We start from the raw sequence: 22,326 nt of genomic DNA, 5'->3' as shown, positions 1-22,326 counted from the left end.
TTAACAGCATGAATTTATCACTATGGTCAAAATACAGCCTCAAAATTAACACATCCTTCTTACAAACACAGCCTGTCATAATACTGGAACTAAAGTATGTATATAGTGAGTTTCTAGGTGGGATCTCTATGGTTAAGACTTTAAGGCAGTTTGCACTTTAACCTATTATCATTTGCTCATATAAATGAACAAACTGTTTGTAGTAAGCAAATTACTGACGAATGCTGCCTTGTCTGCTGATGGGCATGGATTTTTATGAATTGCTTCATTGTTCTAAATTTATTCAAATACTTCATCTACCAAAATTTCAGCCTGTAGATGGGTTGAGAATTTGGATTACTGCCTGTGTCCACTATTGGTGATAGGATAGGGCAGGGGTTCTCAGACTTTTGTGCTGGTGACCCCTTTCACACAGCAAACCTCTGAGTGCGACCCCCCTTATACATTAAAAACACTTTTTTATATATTTAACACCATTATAAATACTGGAGGCAAAGCGGGGTTTGGGGTGGAGCCTGACAGCTCGTGACCCCCTCCCCCATGTAATAACCTCGCGACCCCCTGAGGGGTCCCGACCCCCAGTTTGAGAACCTCTGTGATAAGGTAACTTGATAAGTTGCTTCTCTTCTTTGATTGGTCGAGTGTAACTAATATGGATTGGGGAGTCATGATCATGTCACTAGGCCTTTGATTCTCTCTGGAGAGGGGAGAGTAGTTTGTGGCGATAGAAGCCAGGTTGGCTGGTTTAGGGAAACTTGAAGAGATCTTAAACTTTTTCCCTTTTTTGGCCACTTGGGTCAGGCCTTGCCTGAAACATCACTAGTAGATAGATAGTCTATGCAGTGGGCTGGAGACAGATTTAAAATGAATACTCTAAGTGCATTGAAATGAAGTGTGGATGTGTAGTCCACAGCAAGGTTTTTGTGTGTCTAATTTTATAGCTCTGTACCAAAGCTCTGTCCAGAGGTTTTGCATGATCCTGTGTGTGAAGGGTTCAATCTCAGACCTTTTAAATCCCATTTAACTGGTTAGCAATGGGTCTTTGGCCTAGGGCTTTACGGTCTTTGGCCTAAGGTTTTCCCCATGGGCACTATATTTGTTGTACAGCAATATTTTCATATATCTACCAAAGTTATTTATTAAGTCTCCAATTTTTTTTATCACCATTCACTGCAGTCATTGTCACAAACAAATTAATAATTGTGGCATGAGTGTAAACGTGCAGTTCCTCTTACTCCCTCATTGTCATGGCTCTCGTCAGTTCTTGTGCTGTGTTTTGAAGTTTCTTGTAGAGAACAATAGTTTGTATATACCCAGGCTATTTTGTTTTTATTGACTGGTCTCTAGTTTACTGTCAGTGTTCACCACAGTGATTGGCACACAATACCCCGTGGTGTGAATGTGTGCTCCTAGTCCTAGTTGAGAGGGTGTGGCTGGATCCCTATGAGGACTCTGACTCTGAAGTCTGGGGAACATTTTGTCAGATTGTTGCTTTGTTGCATTATGTAGAATTGCTCCTTTTTTAGCTGCCTTTTACTCGGTGTCAGCACGCAGTGAACAAGTGAAGCGGCATTGATTTTAGACCCTGTGCAAAATCCAGGGGACAGTCCTAATATAAGGACCCACATTCACAGCTTCACTGTTGCAATGAGGCACTTTTGCTGGCACACTATGGTGATCTGCTGCAGATAAATATTCTCCTTGGGAAAGTTGACTGGGAAAATCAGGATGTTGGCTAAGTAGATGTTGGCTACGGACTTGAAATTTGTTATCTGTGCACATTTAGTATGAGCAAAACGTTTCACATGAAAATTGATTTCTAATCTGCTGAAACATTCATGGATATTTTTTCCCTACTATTCATTTGGATCTAATAATTCAGAACTTTCAAAAAAGTTTTACCTTTTGGGTTTATTTTCTAGCCAAAGCTGATTTCCTTGCATATAGTTTGAGGGCGAAAAAGCACAGCCATTTTCAGATGAGAGGAGGGTGAATAATAAATTGCAACTATTATTAAAAAAAAAAGAAAAGAAAATATTTTATCTTTTTCTGAACAGCTGTACCACACAGGTGAGGTTTGAATGTTGATATTTGGCATGGAAATAGCTCTCATGGGCAACTGCAATGGCTTTTAAAATATAAAGGGAAGAAAGACCCTTGTACTATCTAACTCTATCTATATATTTTTCAAATTCCATTACCAAAATAAATTATGATAATAAATATCTGCCACCTCCATTTAATAGTGGAAGAAAAGACACATGGTATCTCTTTCCCACTCTCACCTCCATTCCAGAGTTTGTTAGGTGTCTCTACTCCTATGGTTGAATGAAGGAGCAATATTTTTGCATGTAGATCATTTCAATAGTGGTAATTTCAAAAAATAATCTTTCTTCCTTTTGGTAGCATGCCAATGGGAGATGATAAATGCCATCCTTCTTATCTCAATTACATTCATAGAAACATGCTTCGTCAATAAACTCTTTCTTTGCACATCGCTTTCTGTATAAGATTTCCAAGGGCTTTATTGTCAGCTGCTAAACTGAATCAAAATAGGATTGGTGACGATGTCATGGTTGCCATCTCTTCACCTGTGCATATCCTCTTGTCCCGTAGATTGTTCTCCTGGCTCTCTTCTTCCTGACTCACAGCAATGTAAAACTATTTTTTTCATACAGCTGTTTTATTTGGGATTAAACAGAACCCTTATATTTGCCCTGTACATGTGTTTTCAGTAAAGCAGTATTGATGGGAGGCTTTTTAACACAGCAGTGTTGTAGAGGTCATCAGCTGGGTATTGTCAAGGATCCAGATCTGGGTCTTATTTTAAAGTAAAGCAGTATTCAAAATGCTTTAGTTGTGTTTCCTAGCGGTCTAGATTTTTGCCTTTTTTCAGATTTCAACCGTATCTTCATCTACCTCAGCCTATCTCTGGGTTCTGGTACATTCATAGTATTAGTGTTTGGATAAGTAAACTGCCTCCAAAAATTATGAACTCATGTTTTTCACATGTTGCAAACCGGGGAGACAGGTTGATCTTGCTTGGTTCATGTGGGTTTAATCTACTGATTTTACTGTATGTCAGTCCAGTGACCTGCTGGATATGTCTCTCTATATGTAGTGACTCATTTAATATACATATAAATATAGGCAGAGAGCAAGATAGAGACCAGGCAGTATATTAACACTAAAGGTTGCTATGCTATTTTGGAAAACAGCACTGTTCGCATTATATATCCTGATCTTGTACCAAATCTGTCATTATACAGAATGACTGAAGAGCCAAGGATATGAGACTCCTTATTATTGGCTTTGTATAATCAGGACTGTTTGTGTAGATTATATATTTCGTCAGCTTTTTGGAAGGAAAGGTAGTTTACAAAGAGATATGTAGTTAGATTATAAATAGCTGTATAGTGCAACATTTGGTATTATTTTTAAACAACATTAAAGATGTACTATATAAAGAGAGATTGATGGGTCTATAGAGACTCTTTTGTTAGCAGTATATTAAATGTGGTAACTTCCCCGAAAAAGTAAGTTAACATGTTAACACAGGCAGATTCTGATTTAATTGTCTTATCTCAACAGAGGCTTCCAGCCCTCATCAGAATTTGTGAAAGCTTAAGAAAGGGCTTAAAATAAATATTGTACTATCTGTGTTCATTCCTGGAGTCTCTTCCTTTATATTTTCTCCAAGTTCAGGCCTGATTTTGACAAGTGCTTATTACCTTTCGGACTGTCATACAGAGCCAACCTAACAAAGGATCTATCTGTCTACATAGGTAGGAGAGGGCAAACTGTACAATGCACCTGGCATCGCTACCAAAACCAGCTTGAGCTCTGAAAGGCAGCTTCTCCAGAAAAGACTGAAAAGTTTCAAAACCTCGAGGTCAGGAGATGTTCCCTTTCCTTGCTACCTTATTTATTTATTTTTTTAAAAAAAGAAGCATTCTCTCACCAAGTGGGCAACAAAATGTGAAAAAGGTACAGATGACAAAAAACTTGCTAAAAAGAAATTTGGGCACTGTAGAGACCTGGCATTCAAAGAAATTACAGGCGGGAACATTGAAAAACGACACAAGCAGCATCCAGAATTTAATCACAAAGTTTTCAATAACTGTAAAGTAAAAGTCAGAATGAATGCACTAACTAACAGCAAAACATAGTAGTCACTAAAAACCAAAATCCATCTGCATTGCCATCAGCAGAGTTGTATTTGGGGCATATTTGGCTCACTGAGTTTTCTCCTTATTGATCATTCTTTAAGAACTTTCAGCGATATGCGATTGCCAAGTATTAGTAATGCTTTACATTTTATAACAATAACTAGTTCTTCCTCTCATCTCTACTGGGAAGCAAGTATGTAAATATTATCATTATCATCCCCAATTAGCTGATTGGGAATCTGAGGCAAAGGGTGAAGTGACTTGCCCAAGTTCACGGAGTAAGTCTATAACACAACTGGGATTAGAACTCAGAACTAGAACTGGTTGAAATTGTTCATCAAAGTGATAGTTTAATGAAAAATGCTTTGTTCGCAAAACTGAAAATTTCCTCCCTGGCTGCTTGCCTGGCAGGCTCATGTCAATTTAACTTCTTGCCAGTGAGACTGACAAAAGCTGTCCTGGAGCTCTGCCACGGTAGAGAGCCTTGACACTCTGCTTCCCCAGACTGAGTGCCCAGCATCTTAGCTGTCTGCCTCTCCAGCTCCCAGAGCTGCTTGGGGCCAGGGAGGCTGAAAGTGACAAGAGCCTTTCTGGTGTGCAGCTGGCAGGGCCGGCTCCAGGCCCCAGCATGCCAAGCGAGTGCTTGGGGCGGCATGCCATGGGGGGCGCTCCGCTGGTCGGCGGGAGGGCGGCAGGCGGCTCCGGTGGACCTCCCGCAGGCGTGCCTGCGGATGCTCCACCGGAGCCGTGGGACCAGCGGACCCTCCGCAGGCACGTCTGCAGGAAGTCCACCGGAGCCGCGGGACCGGCTTGGGGCGGCGAAATTGCTAGAGCCGCCCCTAGCAGCTGGGAAGCCAAAAAATTCTCTCTTGGTTCTTCCAAATCAGATTTTTTTTTCTTGAAAACCCTTCCTGTGAAAAATGTTGCATTGTTGCCATTTTGTCCTGTGTTTGAGATGACTCCGCTCCTCCCCCAACCATGACATTTTTCACAGGAAAGGATTTCCATTTTCCAGCCAGCTCTACTCAGGACTTCTCAACTCTCCATGTGCTTTTTCTTCCAAGGTGTGACATGGCCCAGTGCTTATTGCCCTTTGGTTTCAGTTGTATGTGTAATACAAGACTCTCCTTCAGCTTCTCCTTTTTTTCCAATGATGCCCATACCCACATTTGTAAGGATAAGTTCCTGCCCTGTGGGAAACATCTGTGTGAAAAGACTTCCACATTCTGGAAAGAGAATAGGAAGCATTCTGCTTTTCCAAACTGCAACTCCGAACAGCTTTTGGGGATGTGAATCCTATAAGTTCACTTTTCATTTGCTATTTTAAACTTCAGAATTCTTCACAGTATGTATAATGATTAAAGTGTAGCAACAAAGAAATGTTTGTGTACTTTGACTTTGTTAAGCATCACAAGATCATAAAAGAAAACAGAAGTGAGTATTATTGGAACATTAGGCCTCTTGATTGAATTCAGATGCTATTAATTACACAGAAAGCAGCCAAAAGGACACTAAATGTGATTTAGCCTACTGTATTAGCCTTTTAAGTTCTACTTCATCCTTGGAGCAGTATGTCTCCTCCCCCCCACACACCCTTCCTTGCCATGCCAGTGTCTACCGTACACTATATGAAAATAATAGCTTACAGCTACAATGAAGACCACATCTTTTCTGAGAAATGTGTGTAAACCTGTTACATCTGCCATTTGCTTGAGAGATGCCTGATTTCAGGTGTCCTCTGCTGGGCATGTAGGTGGCCTCCTGAACTTAGAGTGGGAGGCACAGCAGTATAGATACGACAAAGCTGGAGCTAGCATCCTAGAATTCAAAAGATAATTCTGTAGGGAGAGGGCCAGGGCACCTCAACTGGTGTTACAGACTGCCATCAAATAGATCAGGTGGAAGTGGGAGGGCAAACTGACCAGTAGATAAGGGAGGTGGCCCAGGAGAGTGGAATGGATAGATTGTGGGGAGCAGAGATTTGTATGTGTGTAAATGTCAAAGTAAAAGCTCCTGGGAGTCAGGGTTTAAGACGGGGCTTGGCACTGAGTGACGTACACAATCACGGGGAGTGTTGCATTCACCAGGGCAGCCAAGTCATTTAACCATTTATTCATTTTATTTAACCAGCTGCTTGAAGGAGGAATAAACATTTATTCTTTTGCTCCATTTGCTCTACTGCATTTTGTAATTGCAGCAGGCTTAGGTCCCAAGTGGCTTATCCGGATATAGAGAATTTTGGGGCAGGCTGAATGATAATGATCATTCATTATAAATTATCATAAATGATCAGATGTAATGTGGGAATATTCAGTGCAATGCTTTATTGTAGAACTATGCAGTGTGATATCATTTATGCAAATATGAATATGCATATTCATAAAATATGCAATTGCTATTTTCTTTATATAGAATCATAAAATTGGTGGATTGTGGCCTTAATAGGTTTGCCTTTGGGGAAGAAGTGAATGTAGGCCTTAGGTAGTAGTTACATATGGGTTAATTATGGATTTATGATTACTGTGGTGGGTGGACATCAACACAATTGTATTGTACATTACACCATGGCCATGACATTATTTCCTATACTTGTATTGAAAGTATTGTTTTGCATATTTGAAACTTGTAAAAGTGTCTAGAACCTGGGATAGGTGCTTGTTTCGAGATAAAAGGCAAATAAACATTTCAGAGTTGTGTTTTAAAATTAGGCTCTTATTTAGGCACCTAAATCAGGAGGGCACTTTTCAGGCCACGTCTATACTTACCCGCCGGGTCGACGCGGCGAGTTCGACTTCTCGGAGTTCGAACTATCGCGTCTGATCTAGACGCGATAGTTCGAACTCCGGAAGCGCCGCGGTCGACTCCGGTACTCCACCGCGGCAGGAGGAGTTGCCGGAGTCGACCTTGGAGCCGCGGAGTTCGCTTCCGCGGCGTCTGGACGGTAAGTCATTCGAACTAGGGTAGTTCAAATTCAGCTACGTTATTCACGTAGCTGAATTCGCGTACCCTAGTTCGAACCAGGGGCTGTGTGTAGACCAGGGCTCAGAAGCAGAGAGTAAGCAAAAATTTCAGTGGTATCTACAGGATTGGGGAAGGGCTGAAGGCCACATGAGGAAATTGGGAGTTGTTGCAGGGAAGGAAATGCAGAAGGAAGAGAGCCTGGAGCATCACAAAGATGGGGAAAGGGGAAAGAAACTGAGAACAGACTTGAGGAAGGAAGAGAAACAAAAGGCAGAAATAGTAGTGGTCCTAACAGTGAATATATTTTCCCACAGAATGATGCTGAAAGTGACTTAATTTTAAGAAAAGATTTTGTTACTGTTTAAGAGTCATATTCTATCCTTGATCATTGTGGAAGTCCCCTTGTAGATTGAGGGGGGTATATAACCGTAAATTTGCACCCCAGCCCACGGGTTGTAATTAAAAATGGAGTTTGGTGTTCTCCTGCATTCCTGCTGAAGACTTTCGCGTTAGGGAGGAGCGGGTATAGCAGAGTGTGGATTAGCTATGACGATTGATTAGTCTCGTATACAATCCCCTAATTGTACTGTGGCAGTGAGCTAAAAGAAATTGGAATTATATGCCTTGGCAACTGCTCTTACCATGAATTATCTGATTGTGAGAGTGTAAATCCTGTTCTTTAAATAAAACTGTGGCCCATTCCATGTGGATTTGTTGGGGATGTTGATATATGTGTGCTTTTTGTGGCAGTGACTTTAGTTTTGAGAAGGAAGCAGATGCAATAGAAGGCAGTGTTTCTGCAGAAAGTGGAGTGTGTTCCTTTATTTATGCTGCCTGAGGTGTCAGGCTGTGCATGTGAAAGGCTCAGAAAGAGTAATCCCTTCTAGCCACCACCTGCTGCCCTAGAGAGGGAGTTTTTAAAAATATATTAATGAAATTACAGCTACTGGGGAATGTGTTGAAATCAAAAGTTGTGTGGTCATCGAGCTGCGCTTGCGTTCCAGCTTTAGTGACTTTCCCCCTATAAATGATATATTGAAGCCAATGAAAGTTTCAGCTATGAAAACGTGTGTGTGTGTGTGTGTAATTCACTTGCTTTCTCCTGCTAAACCAAAAAAAAATGTAGAAATATATCGTAGTGCCAGATTTTAGATCTTATCTCACCATTTTTATATTTCCCTGAGGTAGCTGTTTTGGGAGAGGAAAGAGCAGTCTGCTTTTCGTTAGTATGAACTTTCAGGAACATGATGTTATTTTGAAACTACGTACTTGCTACATTCCTAAATGCTCTGAAAACCAGGCCATGCCTCTTTGAAGTCCAAAGTTCTCATCAGTGAGCTAATGCGTACTAGGACTAAATCCATGTGCACCATACAATATGCTGTAGAACAGTGCTTGTCCACACCCAGTCTAACTGAACCTCCTCTTTAACCAAATATGGGGATGTCCACAGAGGAAGCAGCCTGGCTTGCAGGAAAGAGCAAAAACTGGGAATTGGGATTTTTTTTAATCAGTTCACCTCTCTCGTGCCCCATCCACAAATATAACTAATGATACTGACCTAGCTTTGTTTTTAGGGTTTACTAGATAATTTTTGTATTGAGCTTTAAATATTCAATGCTGTATCAGTAAGCAGAGTAATGTAGAGCTATTAGTAGTGCCAGGGCCCCATTGTGCTTGGCACTGTACAAACATATAATGAAGAGATGGTCCTTGGCCCCAAAAGTTTACAATCTAACTGTGGATATGTCTATACTGCAATCATGGTGTATTATGGAAGGTCATGTAGACATACCTGAGCTAGCTTTAATCTAGCTATCTTGGATACCAGTAGCAGTAAAACCATGGCAGTGTTGGCTTCAGCATGGGCTAGCCACATCCATATTTACCCAGGATTCCAAGTGGTTTTGTTCATACCATTTGTGTGCGCATGTATGCACTAAGTTAACTATAGGGCTTGTGATTGTGATTAAGTTTTTAACTGATAAACACTGATAAAACCTCATTGATTTTAAAACAGTGAAATTGGTGTTTATCCAATAAACCACAAAAAATGGTTATTTGTCTACACTGAGCAGTAATGTGGACTATGGGGTTGTGATTTCTAAAGCACACTGACATGTTGCATATCAATTGGTTCATATACACTCTACTTGTGTGCACAGAAAATTCCCTAGCGTGCTTTAATGCAGTGCTGTTGGAAACAGTACTATGTTAAAGCGCACTAAGGAATATTACAAAGAGATTACTCATTGCAGTATATATTGTAATACGTGCTCTAATATACATTGCTCATTACAGTATAAACAAAGTTGGAGCCCTGAATCCCCCCCATTTTTTGGACATCTACATACAACTCAAAAATAAACCCTGAAAAATTAAATTAATAAACACCAAAAAATCAGAAGTCCTAGTTATTTCTTCTTCTTCTCCTTCTCCTCCTTCTCTGAATCCCAGTTACACAGCTGAACTCCTGTTTATCACTGTAGTTTTGATGTCCACTGAAACTTTTTTTGGATTTTTTTTTATACGCTGTGATTTGTCAGCAGTTCTTTTCAAGATGCAAAAATGGCTGTGCCTTTTGATACTTTCTCAGCATAGATGTGTCATGGTTGAAAAATGGTAAAGCCACAGAGCTGCTTGTGGCCCTGATTTTCGTTAACAAATAATTGAAATTAGAGCTGTACAAGTGATTAAAAGAGTAAGAAAAATGAAGCTGATTTGACTTAAGGGCTTTGGAGCATTTTCCTCGAACCTGGCTGTCATCAACATTTCCAAGTTTCCTTTTAGAAATCAGAATCACTTGTGGTTTAATGGGAACCTGGGGCATGTGCCATGAGTGCATGATTCAAGTGCCAGGAATGAAATGTTCAGCTGGACCAAAGTGGAGGAGCAAAGTGAGATTATATCCGAGAACAGTAATCTTTCTAATGTACTTGGGCACATTTTTCAAAGCATCATTATGTAGTTATGTCCCAGAAAAATACATGTGGTATCTGAAGAGAGAATTGCTTTCTTGCTGTGTTTTGAATGTAAGTATACTCTAGGAGATCTTTTTAGTGTCTCTGTAAGCATATGAGTAGAAGGAAGAGAACATGTGGTGTAATTAATAGCCGGGCAGGATTCACTATATCAGCTTTAATTAAAGACAAGTGGGTATGTGAAATATATTTCCCTGGGGCTATGCTGAGGGAATATCCACACATAATTATATCCACACACATAATTAATCTGGCTGCTGGAAGTCACAATTTCATCGCTGAAAGAAAGCAGAGAGAGATCTCAATGAACAATAAGGGCACACTTCAACATCCACTGAAGTCAATGGAAATATTTCCAGTGACTTCAAAGGGTGTTGGATTGGACCCTCAAGGTCCATGTTAATGTTTTGAAGTCATTAAGAACTTGAATTTTCCATATTGCATTAGTAGGGCTGGAAGAAATATAGGTTTTATCCCATTACCTGTGCTGTTAATTGGTATGTGTTTACACAGGTGGTTGGGTACATTTTAGTAAGATTGGCTGGGAATTGCTGTTATAATATGAATTTATTCAGTATAGTCTCCTTTTACTTTCTCAGATGTGTATACAGTGTGCCTGTATGTTCATGCAATATTGTTTTAAGAGATATTATATACGTGTGTTTATTAGAACTCCATTAGCTATACAGGTTTGGGCACTCTTATTATTTAATGTTTTGTATACAGTCTAGCACCATAGGGATTCATGGTGATCTACAGAGAAAGTAAAGGAACGGTCCCTGCCTCAAAGAGCTTACAGCCTCAGCTTAGGGTACTGTAACCTGACTCTGCAGGGGATACTTGTAGGGGCTGGTAGTGAACCAACCGTTGCAGACCTTATTGGAGGTTTGGATGTACAGTAGAATATGCTGTATGTATGCCCATCCACCCAGGTCCCTAATGGTTGTGGATATGAGCTGATATTTTGTTAGCTTGGCTAGAATCTAAACTCCGATTGATTTTTAGGAGGTTTCTGGGTTCCAGTCAAACGATTTGCAAAGCCCTAATGCCTGCCTTGAAACCGATGTTGAATAGGCTACTTGGAATGCTGGGTGAGTGCACTGGCACTTCACCTCTGGAGAGCTAATCGCATCACATAGCTACATAATTTGTCATTATTGGCAGCCCCTATTCAGAAAAGACTTCTTACCACTTGCTGGTCAGGACTGGAAACTTGGCCTGTCTCTAAGCTTTGCTTGCATGTGCTCAAGGGAGTGTATTTATTTCCTCAATTTCATATGCGTATAATTCATAACTAATATTTTAATTAGACAGACAAATATTTATCCTGAATGTTTATGAAAATCTGGGATGTTTGCCATTTCTTTACATACACATATTCAGAAGTCTGGTTTCAGAAAACTATATTCAATAGTATGGTAAAGAGTGTTTAGTCCTATCTTTTCACAGAAAACAGAATTCAGGCTCCATATGACCTATGTCAAGGTGGTGTGAATTTGGTAGCCTTGGTTTAATGCTGCAGGGAAAGCAATCCCTATTAAGGAGCTGTCCCTCCAAGCAGAAGTAGTGTGGCACAGTTTAGTACAACTGGCAAGTCTTTTTTGTAGTAAAGCCAAGAAGTTGGTGGTTAAGGAAGTTGAATCACCCCCCTCTCTTTTCAGAGGTAGTTTTTCTGCCAGGCTAAGGTCAATTTCAGGGCAGTGTGTGAAAGATGAAATTTTCAGCACTGCACTTGCAAAGTCTTCACATTTGTAACCCTGTCTGTCCACTTATTTCCCAACAGGGCCAAAACAAAGTTTTCTCTTTCTGATGGGAGGGGTCAGTATTACAGATATGCTGCCTCTGCTTCTGACAGGTTTCAAATAGAGATGACCCAGACCCAAAGCCTTGGAGCTGAAAGCCCCTGAATATCACAAAATGTATGGTTTGGTTCCATATGTTTCATTGTTAATGTCAGGTCCTTAGATTCCACCCAAATGGCCTGATTGATTTATTTTCTTAAGTGCAAATTTTGATTCCATTGAAGTTAGTAGTAAACGCTCTGCAGGTTTCAGTATAACAAGGATTTAGCCCACGAAGCCCTACTACATAGCTTATAACTGCTTTGATCCTCCACCTAATTCTGGTAGAATGTATCAATTAATTTTTGGCAATGAAAAGAATGGGTTGCCTGTAGATGCCAGCTACCTTTCCCAGCATCATCTTATTATAAGTTCTGAATGTGCTGTTCTCTTTCTTGCTACTTACCTGTGCACATTTGCGTTATTGAGATGGTCACAGGCAAATAATTTCTCTTGTTCATTTACTTTTACAGAGACGAGTCAAAGATGTGATATCCCCAATTGTGTTTGAAGCGGCATACAGTCTGGGGGAACATGTGATGGGAAAGGAGGAGAAGGAACTACCTGCTCTTAAGCCCATTCTCCGCTGGAAGAAGGGAGAGAAGATAGCTCAGCGAAATCAGGTCAGGCCTTGATGGTTCTCCCCTCCCCCCCTTCGCATGACTCTGTTCCAAGTAAAGGAGAGAGATGTTATCTATTCTGAATTGGCAACAGAATTAAACATAGGAAGTGATCGCTGATCTAGAAGTGTTACTGTTGTCAAAGCTTGTCTTATTGCCCAAATCATTCAGATTTTACGTTGTGCTGGGTAAGTGTATGCTGCCGGAGTAGGGTGACCAGATGTCCCGATGTTATAGGGACAGTCCCAATATTTGGGGCTTTGTCTTGTATAGGTGCCAGTTATCCCTCCCCCCATCCCGATTTTTCACCCTTGCTATCTGGTCACCCTGTGCCAGAGAGATATTTGTCCATGCTACGGTCTTTTTAAATTTTTCTAGTGTTTCTAGTATCAGGGCAGCTCTACCATGTTGTGTAGACTTGCTCTGAGTGACTTTAGGTAGCATGGGGGTGAGATCCTCCCCCCCACCCCGGGCCCGTTCCAGCCCCTTCATGCTGTGTAAAAGAGATGGAATGGTGAAAAGGGGCTCTAAAAGCCCTGGTTCCTGCCAGGGGAGGATTTCCACCCTGTTACAGGCAGCAGAGAAGACAGCTGTAAGGCTACTCTCTGAAAACCGCCTAAGAGTTGAGGGGCGTGTCTGGAGTCAGGCTGCGTGTGGCAACCCTGTCAGGAGATTCCAGGGAGGCTGTAATTTAGACACAACTTCAGAGCTGGCTAAGTTATGCCAGGGGATCTTCAGCCCTCAAAGCAGCTGGGGATTGGGAGGGTGCAAAGATCACTTCAAGCTGCTGTAGCCCCTGTCCCCTTGGACTGTGTGTTCTGTGCTGTACCTGCTGGAGCACCATATTGCCTCTGTGGTGCATAGAACACTGGCAGCCACTATTTGCTCCCTGCAACTATCCCTACCCGGGCTGCATTGGTTTGACAATGGTGGGACTTCCTTCAGAAAAAGTCACGTGTAGCCATATATTGGTAGGGCCCAATCCTTCTCCCATTCGGTGCCACTGGACTTTTTACATTAGCCTCACTGGGAACAAGAGAAACCCCTTAGTTTTCAAATAACCTTTCTTTAGACAGCTAAGATCCTTTAAATACATCTTCATATAGTTATACTCTGAATGATCTGGTATGTAGCATGAATGTAAAGCATTTGTTTTATCAGGAAGCCTCTCAGCATTCTAGGCATTTAACAATGGATTGTCAGATCTGGCTTTAACCTGTTGTTGCAAGTTTATCACAAACTATATATTCAGCGATGCATTGTCATGCATAATGTCATAATGTTCCCTTCTGATTAATAATAATGGTGATATGTTTTTGAAGTGTCCATGGTGCTCAAATCAGCAGGCCCCTGAGTTGAAAAGCATTCAACTAAAAGTTAACTGAAACTAAAATATTCAAAGATACGTTCTTTACTACACATAAATGTGGGTTTTGACTTGATCTTCCATTTCGCCTTTAGCGCTTGTATTTATAGATATGCAGTATTCAGATAGGTGCATTTTACTTTAAAAGGTTAATTTAAACAAATTGAATTAAATCCAATGTTATTTAGGAATATTTTTGTAAAGGGGCTTTGCATGGCCAATATATGCATATTGTACTCTTGCAGATATAAGATGGGAATTAGTTGTATAGTGGAGAGCTCTTACATATACAGTATGGCTGAAAACAGAATCCTTTATTTAAGTTACACTTTTTTTAAACCTGTATTTAACATGAGAAGGTCAGGTCTAACCCGGGTGCGAGGGGGCTGGGATGTAGTGTCAGATCAGTATTAAAATAGCTAGATATAGAGATTATGAAGCACAGAAAGAAAAAAAACATTTTGAGAATTTTCCTGACTTGTTTTCTGCTGCAAATTGGATGGGGAAGGAAGAGCTAGTTTAACAGTCCCTTCTCATGTGCCTTCCAGATGTTGGATCTCTTAATTGAGGAAGACAAAGATTTGAAGTTAGGGTGATCTCAGCTGATAAATGGGGCTGAGTTTCAGATCTGCTATGTTTCAGTGATAAAATCCTGCTGAATAGCCTCTAGGAATAGCAAAAAATTGTATCATGTCCCAATTACAAATGATCTTTGAAGACCAAGTAGGACAATAGTAAGGGTAATATCAAACTAATCTAATGAAAGGACCTACTTTTTCAAAGGAACTTGTGAACTTGGGTTCCTCAACTTTTGGGAGTCCAGTTGTTTAATGCTTAAAGAGTGGGTCATGCCTGAGACTAGAAGGATCTATGTTGGATACTTATGTGGCCTGCAATACTATAAATTAAGATAGCAAGGCACTCAGATACTAATGTATTTATCCTTGCAACTCCCTCTCAAGGTAAGCGAGAAGTACTCTTGTCTCCATTTTGCAGATGGGAAACTGAGACACAGAGAGACTCAGTGACTGGTCCAAAGTCTCCAGGAAGTCTGTGGCAGAATAGGGACTTGAGCCCTGGTCATCTGAGTTCCAGGCTAATACCCTCATCATCCTTCCTCACTATACAGGCTGCAGAACTCTGTTCCACTCTTACTGTTGCAGAGATCTCAATCAAAGGTTCCTTTTGCTCCAGGAGTCTCTCCCCTTGCTCAATTAAAAATATTTTCCCCTTGGTTGGGTGGGATTCCTAAAGCAATCAGTCCTACCCACCTCTAATCATCTGACCTTGCACTGTTCTATAGACATGGTTTCAGTGGTCAGTATCCACCTTAAACTGGCAGTGACTGGGCACTGTCCATGCCAGGAAAACTAAAAAGGACTCCACCCTGAGTATGTACTGGCTCAGGCTGAGATTGAATTGGCCTGTTCTTTTCTGAATGGAAAAAAAGGGAAAGATTCCAGTTCAGAGCTGAATTTGTAACTTTGTAACAGCTGTATTATAACTTTGAAATATCTGCCATTAGTTAACACACTTAATAATTAGTGGAGGCCACTGACTGCAGCGCATGACATGCATATTTTGGTAATCTTATTCTCATGTAATGATGGGCGGGGCCAGTGGTTTTCCCATTTATCAATATGAAAAGGGCAGCATGCTTGAGATCCCATGACGCCTGTTCATTACCCCCAGGTTGAACAGTCATGGGCTAGACCCGTAGTTCTCAACCTATTTACCATTGTGGGCCACATCCAATACTACCTGTCTGGCCCTGAGGATGTCCTATGGGCCACAGCATTGTGCTGATTGGGCCACAAGTTGGGAAACACTGGACTAGACCAAGCACAGTAGCCTTCATGCTCAGCAATACTATGTGTGTTTGCAGAGAGGCAAAAACATGATCTCATCATATTAGGGTACAGGATTTAAATCACCTAGAGCTGCACAATTTTTCCAGGGCATCGTGGGAAGACTCAGCCGAACTTTATCTGGGTAGCTGAAGATTTTTACTATGAGGATTTATGAGGTGATTTAGCGGGGGGGGGGGGCAATCCTGTGGGAAGTGTTGGAAGGAATTTGGCCTACGTGTGGCCCTGTAAGTCTGGGGGTGGAGTTTGAAGGATAGTTCATTGGCCAGAGCCCTTGTTTTGAGTAAGGGGGTGATCTCTGGTAACCTTATTAACGAGTGTAGATTCTTTTACTGTTTTAAATATGTTTTCTCTGTTATGATTTTACCTTAAGAATTAAACGTGCTTGTTTAGAAAGATGTGTGGGAACTTAATTGTGGCAATTGCACGCTGTACCCTCTTTGAGGAGAGAGACACAGCAGGCCTGCTTAGGCAGAATGTCTTTTGCTGGGGATATCACAGTATAAGCAAGGAGCTCTGCAGTCTGGAAATAACTCCTGCACCTCTGACTGGAGTAACTCAGAACAGAAACAGAAGGAAGAAAGCAACAAAGGTCGCAGGATATCTTCAGCATGCCACTCTTCAATGCCTCAGAAAATTTCAGCTTTGACAAACCTTCAGAATGGACAGACTAGAAACAATATTGTCCCAGATTTCACACTGCAATCAAACTCCACAAAGAAATTGGGGAGATATAGGTATTGTCTTAATTTTGTGTTACGGGGAGAGCATATCTTTAAATCCTTTGGCTTTACTGAAGACAAGCCATAAAGATAACCATGAAAGGGTTCTGATTATGTTTGATGTAAACTTTATACTTCAGAGAACTGTGGTTTATGAAAAAGAATGGTTTTTTTCCCAGAAAATTCAAGAACCAGGGGAAAATGTTGAATGTTTTACAAGAGCTCTGCATACATTGGTGGAAAACTGATTTTAGGAATGCAAAACATGAATATATCAGAGGCAGGCTGATGATTGGGTTAACAGATGATAACCTTTCACAACAACTACAGCTGAAGAGAAATTTAACCTTAGCCACACCTATACCAATAGCAAAGCAGTCAGAATTAGTCAAACAGAACAAAAGGCAGGAGCAATTTGAAAAAACCTGAAACTAGCTTAGAAACTGTGAACAGACACTTGAGTATTAAAAGTCATTAGCACATAATCCTGGAGGCAGGGAGAGAACTCCTAGACTAAGAGAGGCAAAGTCCAGCCTACATATATAAGATGTGGAAAAAATCATATCCCAAGAGATGATGCATGTCCAGCTGGAGGTGTACGGTGTGTAATGCATGAAATATGGACATTTTGCAGCTGTTTGCCACACCAAAGCAGTCGGGGAGTTGACTCATATTGCAGACAGTCAAGAGCTATTGTTTCTGGGATCTATCACTTGTGATGACAATAGAACCTGCCTGGAGAGAGAAACTGAATATTCGTGGCAAGACTATTGACTTTAAAATTGGCTCAGGCGCTGACATCACAGTCATCTCAGAAGGGACATACAATCACCTTCAACCTCTTCCAGAGCTGAAGTCACCTGACACAGCTCTGGCTAGCCCATAGGTATAGTTTGACTGCTGTATTTGCGGGGGGCAGAGTGCACATGCACACACACGATCACACGTGTGCGCGGAAGCCAGTTTCGTTGGCTCAGGAGCTGCAGAAGCGCCCTGAAAGTGGGGGGGGTCCACAGGCACCCGAACCATGGCTCCGCCCCCTATGCTGCACTGCCCCCCACAAGCCCCTGCCCTCATGCCTTCCCTTCTTCCCGAGCCTCCATCTCATGTTGCCCCTTCTCCCTGAGGCCCCACCCCTGCACCACATCTTCCCCCCCCAAGACTCTGCCCTCCCACTTGCTCCTTTCTGCCCCTCCCCCCATTGCTTGCCCTTACAACCGGTAAAAGTGGGAGGAACATGGCCCCTTGGCTGCTCCTCTCCCCCCCCATTCTGGTATCCCTGCCTTGGCTCACTGGCAATCTCTCTCCCCACCTGCAGTGGGTACCTGGGCTACCGGTGCTGTGGGGGGATGGGCTTAAGAAGGAAGACACAGCTGCTGCTGGCAGCCTCTCCAGCACTGGCTGCTGCAGCGATGTCGCTGCTCTGGTGCTGCTGTGGGCGCCTCCCTGCTGCTGCCGCCGAGGGGACGCCACATGCTGCTTCTCTTCCCCATTCCTCTTCCCATTGTCTACTACCCCATCCTCCCTCCTCTGCCCACTGACCGCTACCCCATCCCACCCCTTCTCTTCCTCCTGCCCTATCCCACTGTCTTTTCTCCCCATCTTTCTTCCCTCAGCACCTCCCCCCACATGGGTACCGGAAACAGGCAGGCACTAGGACACAGGAGGCAGCGTCCAGCTGCTGAGGCAGTGGCCTGGAGCACAGAGAAAAAGCTACTCTGTCACGTTTCTCTGAAATGTGCTGGGGGTGGAGGGGAGGCACAACGTGGGAAGGACAGAGCCCCCCTTCCTGGCAGGCCGAGCAGAGCAAGCCCTGCAGGGCAGTTCACTGCTTGCAGAAATGGGGTAGGGGGAAGTGGCACATGACCCTGCATGACCTCCCCCCCCCCACACCTCCGCTCTGTTTGGTGGGCAATGCCCTCCCCTACATTCCTCCAAACTATGCCCAGGGGCTAGCCCTGGAGGTATTCAGAACAGCATGGGCCAGTTCAGCACAGAAACCTCTTACAAGGACAAAACCTTTGCATTCAGAGTGCATGCGATCAAAGGATCGGAGACAAACAACCTTCTCAGCCTCATCATGACAGTCATGATGGGCCTAGTGAGAAAGATGGAAGAACTTGACAGAGGATTTGATGATATTGGACTTTTGAGAAGAATCATAGAATCATAGAATCTCAGGGTTGGAAGGGACCTCAGGAGGTCATCTAGTCCAACCCCCTGCTCAAAGCAGGACCAAACCCAACTAAATCATCCCAGCCAGGGCTTTGTCAAGCCTGACCTTAAAAACCTCCAAGGAAGGAGATTCCACCACCTCCCTAGGTAACCCATTCCAGTTCTTCACCACCCTACTAGTGAAAAAGTTTTTCCTAATATCCAACCTAAACCTCCCCCTCTGCAACTTGAGACCATTACTCCTTGTTCTATCATCTTCTACCACTGAGAACAGTCTAGATCCATCCTCTTTGGAACCCCCTTTCAGGTAGTTGAAAGCAGCTATCAAATCCCCCCTCATTCTTCTCTTCTGCAGACTAAACAATCCCAGTTCCCTCAGCCTCTCCTCATAAGTCATGTGCTCCAGCCCCCTAATCATTTTTGTTGCCCTCCGCTGGACTCTCTCCAATTTATCCACATCCTTCTTGTAGTGTGGGGCCCAAAACTGGACACAGTACTCCAAATGAGGCCTCACCAGTGCTGAGTAGAGGGGGATGATCACATCCCTTGATCTGCTGGAAATGCCCCTACTTATACAACCCAAAATGCCATTAGCCTTCTTGGCAACAAGGGCACACTGTTGACTCATATTCAGCTTTTCGTCCACCGTAACCCCTAGGTCCTTTTCTGCAGAACTGCTACCCAGCCATTCGGTCCCTAGTCTGTAGCAGTGCATGGGATTCTTCCGTCCTAAGTGCAGGACTCTGCACTTGTCCTTGTTGAACCTCATCATATTTCTTTTGGCCCAATCCTCTAATTTGTCTAGGTCCCTCTGTATCCTATCCCTACCCTCCAGCGTATCAACAACTCCTCCAGTTTAGTGTCATCTGCAAACTTGCTAAGGGTGCAGTCCACACCATCCTCCAGATCGTTAATGAAGATATTGAACAAAACCGGCCCCAGCACCGACCCTTGGGGCACTCCACTTGATACCGGCTGCCATCTAGACATGGAACCATTGATCACTACCCGTTGAGCCCGACCATCTAGCCAGTTTTCTATCCACCTTACTGTCCATTCATCCAGCCCAGACTTCTTTAACTTGCTGGCAAGAATACTGTGGGAGACTGTATCAAAAGCTTTGCTAAAATCCAGAAATAGTACATCCACTGCTTTCCCCTCATCCACAGAGCCGGTTATCTCGTCATAGAAGGCAATTAGGTTAGTCAGGCATGACTTGCCCTTGGTGAATCCATGCTGACTGTTCCTGATCACTTTCCCCTCCTTTAAGTGGTTCAGGATTGATTCCTTGAGGAGGTTCAGTACAAATGAGATGCAGTACAAATCAACTTGAGACAATGCTGTACCATACTGTGTTCAAAGACCTCTACCTGAGGCACCTTGGAAGAAACTGGCTGCAGATTTATGCAGATTCCAGGGATATCATTACCTTGTTGTCATGGACTATTTTTCTAGGTATGTAGAAATAATGTACTTGAAAGACCTAACATGTCACAGTGCTATCGAGAAACTTAAATACCCTTTTGCTCACTTTGGTATTCCAGAACAACTAGTGCTGGACAATAGACCACAATTCACTTCAGCAGAATTCAAATGATTCCAAATGAATTATGATTTTGATCATATTACTAATAGCCCACATTATCCACAAGTCAATGGAGAGGCTGAGAGAGCTGTACAGGCAGCCAAGAACTTCCTGCAGCAGATCAACACCAAGAGCGGCTAATGGATATAGTTCAGCACAACTCCTGATGGGAAGACAGCTCAGAATGACTCATCCAACTTTGCAAAAGAACCTGTCTCCAAAGTAACCAAATCAGATAAAAAGACTAAAAGAGCTTACAAATACTTTTACAACAGTTATCACTCAGTTAGAGACCTGCTAGGTCTAGAACCAGTGACTGGGTTCATGTCAAATTGGATAGAGAAAGAGGATGGACAACTCCTGCTGTCATGAAGAAAAATAATGTGGTACCCAGATCATATGTGATTGAGAACGACAGTGGAGAGTTCAACAGAAATCATTGACTTCTACACTCTGCTCCCCAGAAACTACAATCAGCAGAGCAAACTCTACAGATGGCAGATGCAGAACAATAAAACGATGACTCGAGTATTCCAAGCCAACCACAGCCAGTCATTGCACCTAATGGACAGCTAAATGACCAAGTTGTTACACATTCGGGTTGTGTAATTGGAAAACTAGTATGATACAGAACTGCTTAGCAGAGTGATATGTACGGAGTTTCAAAGACCGTGTGATAGTGTAAACATTGTAAATGGTAGGAATATAGAAATTAAAGGCAGGATGTAATGGAATGCAAAATTGTAGCAAAATGCTCAACCACTAGGTGTCACTGTGCATAAAATACTGTATGTAAATGAACTTCAGCCATACCTGGCAGATCATTAAAAGACCTTATGATTAAGGGTAAGATTATGTCATGGAGCTCATGGAAGTCACTGATCCCATGACTTTCGGAGATCTCCGTGACATTTTCCAGCCCTGGGGTGGCGGGCTGGAGATGTCAGCTAATGGGCTCACTTGGTGGGTGCTGGACCCTACCTTCCTCAGTGGGGCTCAGGCTCTCTTTGCCTTGCCCTCCCCTCTGACCCCCACTTGGGCTTCAGTCCTCCCCCTGTCAACCCTTTTTGTGTCAGTTATTTTAGTAAAGGTCAGGGACAGGTCACAGGCTTCCGTGAATTTTTGTTTATTGTCCGTGACCTGTCCGTGACTTTTTTTACTAAAAATAACTCTGTCAACATCTTAACCTTATTTATGATAAACCCATCTGGTGTGCATAAGCAAGCTCTGGGACCAGTCCATATCTGGTCCAGAAGAACATGACGGATACATTTATGCTTGATAATTTATGCTTACTAGCTTTCAGTTGCTATTTAACAACTTTGGTTAGGGAGCTTTTTCCAGACAGCTGATTTCCTTGGGGAATGCCTCTTCCTCTTGTTTGTTTCTTGTTGCTGTTAGGTAGATATGTCCATGTCTAATACATTATTGCTTCATCAAAGGAAACAAATCAGGGCCCTGCTGAAATCTAAAGCCAGCTTTTGTGGAAAGGAGAAATGATTGCATTTGGCTTTAGATGATATGATAAATGGTAGTATAATAGTACCACCTTTCCCCAATTAGAGAAGTTCTTATGTGTTTTAGTTTAATAAAATAATTATTGCTGGCCATTTCCCCCCGACCCATTTTCCTGTGCTAACCCATTGTAAATGTGAAGCTCTTTTCTTTGTGTAACACTTACTCATGGGAGCACCTGGAGCCCCAGGCGAGCTCTCCAGCTGATTTCACCCCTCCCTGCACCCGCCGCCCACACTGTTCTGACTTGGCTGTTTTGTTTAATAGCAGGATTCTTCTGATCATTTATAGCCCCTGTGGAGTTCACTCCCCTGGATTGAATTTGCTTGAATATTTCCTAGACATATTCTCTAAATAATTTGTTCTTATTTTAGCCAGTGCATGTAATTAAATCCTGGAAGGCTTTCAGGAACGTTAATTGCTTTTCTTGAGGGAATTGAATTCAGGCTTTTGCACCTGGCTCTATGGGATATTTGATTTAATAGACAAGTTTATCATAGGGGCATAGAGTTTAAGACCAGAA

The 22,326-nt window shown here is 42.5% G+C and overlaps 1 protein-coding gene across 1 annotated transcript in view; it reads left to right on the top strand.

The window, feature by feature from the left end:
* ITGA9 (integrin subunit alpha 9) overlaps window positions 1-22,326 on the top strand; it is a 293,310-nt gene that overhangs the window by 131,470 nt on the left and 139,514 nt on the right. Inside the window, exon 16 of the mRNA XM_045007714.1 lies at window positions 12,426-12,575. Within this exon, the coding sequence (XP_044863649.1) occupies window positions 12,426-12,575 (150 nt within the window). The remainder of the gene's footprint in view (window positions 1-12,425; window positions 12,576-22,326) is intronic.

Source organism: Mauremys mutica, chromosome 2 (genome assembly GCF_020497125.1).
Source record: "Mauremys mutica isolate MM-2020 ecotype Southern chromosome 2, ASM2049712v1, whole genome shotgun sequence".
NCBI classification, from domain to species: Eukaryota; Metazoa; Chordata; order Testudines; family Geoemydidae; genus Mauremys; species Mauremys mutica.
Note: the sequence above shows the minus strand (reverse complement) of the source record. Positions and strands in the feature narration are given on the sequence as shown.